This window comes from Chiloscyllium plagiosum, chromosome 17 (genome assembly GCF_004010195.1).
Source record: "Chiloscyllium plagiosum isolate BGI_BamShark_2017 chromosome 17, ASM401019v2, whole genome shotgun sequence".
Taxonomy (NCBI): domain Eukaryota; kingdom Metazoa; phylum Chordata; class Chondrichthyes; order Orectolobiformes; family Hemiscylliidae; genus Chiloscyllium; species Chiloscyllium plagiosum.
In genome coordinates this window covers 55,768,078-55,772,815 of record NC_057726.1, presented here as the reverse complement: position 1 = coordinate 55,772,815, position 4,738 = coordinate 55,768,078, and the positions used below count along the sequence as shown (strand labels likewise).

The following is a 4,738-nucleotide window of genomic DNA, read 5'->3' as shown; positions in this document are numbered from 1 at the left end:
TAGGTAAAAACAATGACTGCACATGCCTCCCCCACTCACCTATTGTACTCTATGCTACTTTCTCCCCACCCCCACCCTCCTTTAGCTTATGTCTCCACGCTTCAGGCTCTCTGCCTTTATTCCTGATGAAGGGCTTTTGCCCGAAACGTCGATTTTGCTGGTCGTCGGATGCTGCCTGAATTGCTGTGCTCTTCCAGCACCACTAATCCAGAATCTGGTTTCCAGCATCTGCAGTCATTGTTTTTACCAGGTTTAATTGGAAGCACACCAGCTTTCGGAGCAACGCTCCTTCAACCACCTGATGAAGGAGCAGCTCTCTGAAAGCTCGTGCTTCCAATTAAACCTGTTGGACCACAATCTGGTGTTGTGTGATTTTTAACTTTGTACACCCCAGTCCTACACCGGTACCTCGAAGTCATTACAGATTTGGGCAGCCTTTTTTTTAGCCGCTATCACTAACAATATTGAAAACTAATTTTTATTTTTGTTTGAATCATTCGCTGCGATCATCTCTGTCAACCCCCAGGCAACCAACACTGGGTCAATGCTGTTAAGAAAATTAGAGAAAAGTAGACACAACAACCCCTCCAGTCTGCTTTACCATTCGATTCGATCATGGTCGATGTGATCTTGGATCCAAATCTATTTTGTCTGTTCCCCTTAGCCCTTGACATCCCTACGGTTATAGAAAGGAAAATCCCATCTTTAGTACACTAATGGGAAGGAAACGGAGCACCCTTGAGTAAGTGTCTCATCTGTCTGTGCTGCTGATTCCTGTTTGCCTGCTTAATGAAAATTTCTGTGAACAGACTCCGCTGTGTGTTATAGAGTGAAAAGGCCATTCTTTCTGAAGGAATTCACAGCCAAGAATGTCAGGAGTGACCTGAGTGGGCCGGGGGAGTTGGCGTACAGAGGGTTTCATTTGATGACGCAGCTTGTTTAAGTTGGCTTGTTTCTATTGTTTACTTTATCCACTCTGACGTTTCATGGTGAGCTGTGCATAGAAGGGTCAGGGTTCAGTAAACTAAATGCCCGAAAGTCTATTATAGCATTATACAGAATTCAGCCCTAAAGTGGAGGTCAGTGCCAAATACTACTCTGATTACTGCTTGTATTCGGCTCTGTCGTGTTTCCATCTATTCTTTTTAGTCTTACTTTAAAGGCTGACTAGCTTCAGCCCTGTTTTTAAGTTCTGTATTTGCATTAGAAATAGCAGTGGCTGACACATATCCATATGGTTTATACTGTTTAGCATTTTAACACAATTAGTCTTGCTGTCTCCTCTTGACTCAAAATCACCTGTACAGGAAAGAATCATAGACTTTGAGATTTTTTCTTTCCTTCTGGATTACTTGAAAAAGTATTTTTTTCACCTTGGCTCTGCAACTTGAAGCTGCATACAAGAGGGAGCTGTTGAAAGAGAGTTGCCTCACTGTTCAGTCCTGAGCTGGTTTTACCTTCCCATTCTTGCCCGTTATTGACTTTCCAAGGGTGCAAAGGTCAGGTTGTATTTGGGAGAAAGTGAGGAATGCAGAGAGTCAGTCAGAAAAAAGTGTGATGCTGGAGAAGCACAGCAGGTCAGGCAGCATCCGAGGTGTGAGGGAGTCAATGTTTCAGGCAGAAGCCCTTCATTAGGAATGTGGTAAATCGATCATTTTACACCTCACCAATTTTCTTTTCTAATAAAATATCAAACAAAGCTTTAGATTTGACCATGCCAGTTGCTGTTGTACCTTCCAATTTGCACACTAGTCAATGGTTTGTTATCTGTTCCTTTTTATTCATAAGTTAATCCATTGCAGATATCTCAGTTGTTGACCAGTCCTGAGGGGCTATGTGTGTCTGGTTTGCCTGCTGTCTGAATGTGTGTCCTGACCTGTCCTGTCCTTACAGGCATCGTGCTGGTTGGTTCCTGTTTGGGCACCCAGCACCGGTACAGCCAGCACCAAATGCTGAAGTGCCAGTGGAGGAAGCCAATCCAAACGGTGACCATCAGGAGAATCTGGACAACCAAGATACTGTGCAAGAAGAGGTCAGTGCACTTTTCACATGGTTCATTTGAGTTAAGGATCTGCACTTGAGTATACAGCAGCTGTTAAGGGTTCAAGTCCACCCAGTGTCTTTAAAGTTGTTTAATGTGAGATTTATAATCATAGTTAAGCAAAACCTTTACAATTTTTTTGAATGGTTGTCAATGTATTTTGAATAGTGCCTTTTGAAGTCATTTGGTGTTTGGAGCAACATTACAACAATGTGCTTGATGTTGAATGGAGATGTCCCAGTGGGGTGGGGCCAGTGGGAAATGAAGTTTCTGCTTTCAGTTGTTCTGTTGTGGGGACAGAATTTATCCACTTAAGGGAATTAGAGGAGAATTCAATCATTCCAGGCACAGGTTAAGATGACCCTGACATTCACTTCAACCCCAGGGCGTCAATGTGGACTTCAACAGTTTCCTCATTTCCCCTTCCCCCACCTCCTGATGAAGGGCTTTTGCCCGAAACGTCGATTTTACTGCTCCTCAGATGTTGCGTGAACTGCTGTGCTCTTCCAACACCACTAATCCAGAATCCATTCTTTGCAAAAGGCTATCCTGGTAGTGGCAGGATTTTCACAAAGGTAAATCTGCTTGAAAAAAGCTCAACAAAACACACTAAGTTGCCTTATGAATGAACTTATTCTATTTGTCAGTTTATGTGTAGAGCAGGAGATTAAAACTTTATAAATCACCTGTCACCTTCTCCATTATGATGTTTTAACACCCGTTAGTTTGATTTATAATTCCCTTTGATGTTACTGAACCTGCATAAAACACTTAAATAAATTAGGCTAATGCCCAGCTATAAATGGTCGAGATATTTTTTGTTTCAAGTGGGTTCATTGCATCTTTAACTCAAAAGATGAGTCCTTCAATGGCTTTGTCCCTTCCAATTTGTAAAGCCTCCCTAAGAACTGTGTTCTTCCAAATCATTCTCCTTCACATCCCTGGTTTTCTTTATGTCGTCGTTGATAGCCAGCTTACAGCTACCCAGGCCCCAGTCTTTAAAAACAAAAACAGAAATTGCTGGAAAAGCTCAGCAGGTCTGGCAGCACCTGTGGAGAGAAATTGGAGTTAATGTTTCAGGTCAAGTGAAGGGTTCTGAGGAAGGTTCACACGACCTGAAATGTTAACTCCGCTTTCTCTCCGCAGATGCTGCCAGACCCGCTGAGCTTTTCCAGCAATTGTAGTTTTGTCTGATTTTTACAGCATCCACAGTCCTTTCAGTCTTTACCCAACCTTTTTAGAATTCTCTTCTTTTTAAACTTCTCCATCCATCTGTCTCCATCTTCCACTTAAACTAAGCTCTCTGTACCCATATGCAGCTCATTGTCAAGTTTTTTGCCTGACAGTATTCCTGTGAAACATGTTAGGATTTTTTGTTTGATGTAAGGAAAGATCCTGTTAGCTGAGAGATTTTTAAAGGGTACAGAGTAAACAAAGCTCTGCACATCTGATCCAAGTTAAATTATGGTGCTAAGTGTTGCTAATCTGATTTGTTTGGTGTGTCAGTTTCAGAGTGGGCCACCAGACCAAGACGTCGAAGGGGTAAATAACTCTGAAAGCGGTGAGATCACAGAAGCCCCTGTGGCCCCGCAAGCTGAGATGAACAGGACGACACTTGCAAATAAAGCCTGGGTGTTCTTCAAAACCTTCTTTGCCTCGTTGATCCCTGAAGGTCCTCAGGCTGTGGCGAACTAATGTCAGTTGAACTCAGAGCTGCTGTGCCTTTATTTCTAGTTTTATTTTTTTTAAAAGAGAAAAGAAGTGCAATCCTAGTTCAGTGTTTTCCGGGCTTCGTGCAAGAAAATGAAGTCACTGTTTCTGCTGTGACTGGGTGTCTAGATGTGATTCCAAATGGAGCGCAGATTAGTATGATATAAAATGTAAATTTTGTAAATTATTAGAGGAAAGGTATTATTATAAAATGTGCAATTGAGGCTTTTCTAGTGTGTGAAGCTGCAAATTGGATCACGGAATGATTCCACAGTGTGTTACAACATCTTTATATTCTAACAGCTGTGGTCAGTGACACTTTTTTTTGTTATCTCTGCAAGTATGACTTAATACAAAAAGTGCTTATTCCCCTTTTGTGCGAGTTTTATGATGAGCATTTATTGGAAACAGTAACTTGGTTTTTTTTGCACAAGTGTGAATTTAGATTTCACATTGCATAATAAGCACAATAAAAGCATTTTTGATGGAAATGCGAACTGCCTTCTTCAGTGCATCCCTTTGTCTAACCCTCTTTATTTCCTGTTGAAAGATCCTCCGACAGGAAGAGTGTATGCACAATTCTGCTGATATTTTTGTTTCCATTAGCAACTTGCGAAAGTCATGCGTCAAGTCATAAAGCCAGATACTGTAGATTTCGGTTCAATTTTACTTCCTTTTTAAACTCTAAAATTTTTAATGGATTTGCATGGTTTAAACCAAGGTATCACTGCGCTTGTGAGCAGCTTACTTATCGGCTTTTAGTTGTGTTAATAGTTCTGGAGCACAAGCTTTCAGTACTGCTACTGCTGTGCTATCAGGGCCCGTAAGCCCTTGACGTATGCAGAGCCTTCAACCATCTCTTGACCTCACCTGGTGTGAATCATATTGGCTGAGGATCGGCATCTGTGGTGCTGGGGACCTCCTGGAGGAGGCTGACGTGGACCAGCCACTTCTGGTTGAAAATTGTTGCAAATTCTTCAACTCTTT

The 4,738-nt window shown here is 41.9% G+C and overlaps 1 protein-coding gene across 2 annotated transcripts in view; it reads left to right on the top strand.

Annotated features, from left to right (window-relative positions):
* The window catches only part of herpud1 (homocysteine-inducible, endoplasmic reticulum stress-inducible, ubiquitin-like domain member 1), a 23,053-nt gene extending 18,811 nt beyond the window's left edge, over positions 1–4,242 (top strand). For both annotated transcript variants that reach the window (XM_043707162.1, XM_043707161.1), the window contains 2 exons: positions 1,894–2,032; positions 3,548–4,242. In XM_043707162.1, coding sequence (XP_043563097.1) covers positions 1,894–2,032; positions 3,548–3,736 — 328 coding nt within the window. In that variant the 3' untranslated portion in view covers positions 3,737–4,242. The remainder of the gene's footprint in view (positions 1–1,893; positions 2,033–3,547) is intronic.
* Positions 4,243–4,738: the final 496 nt, after the last annotated feature.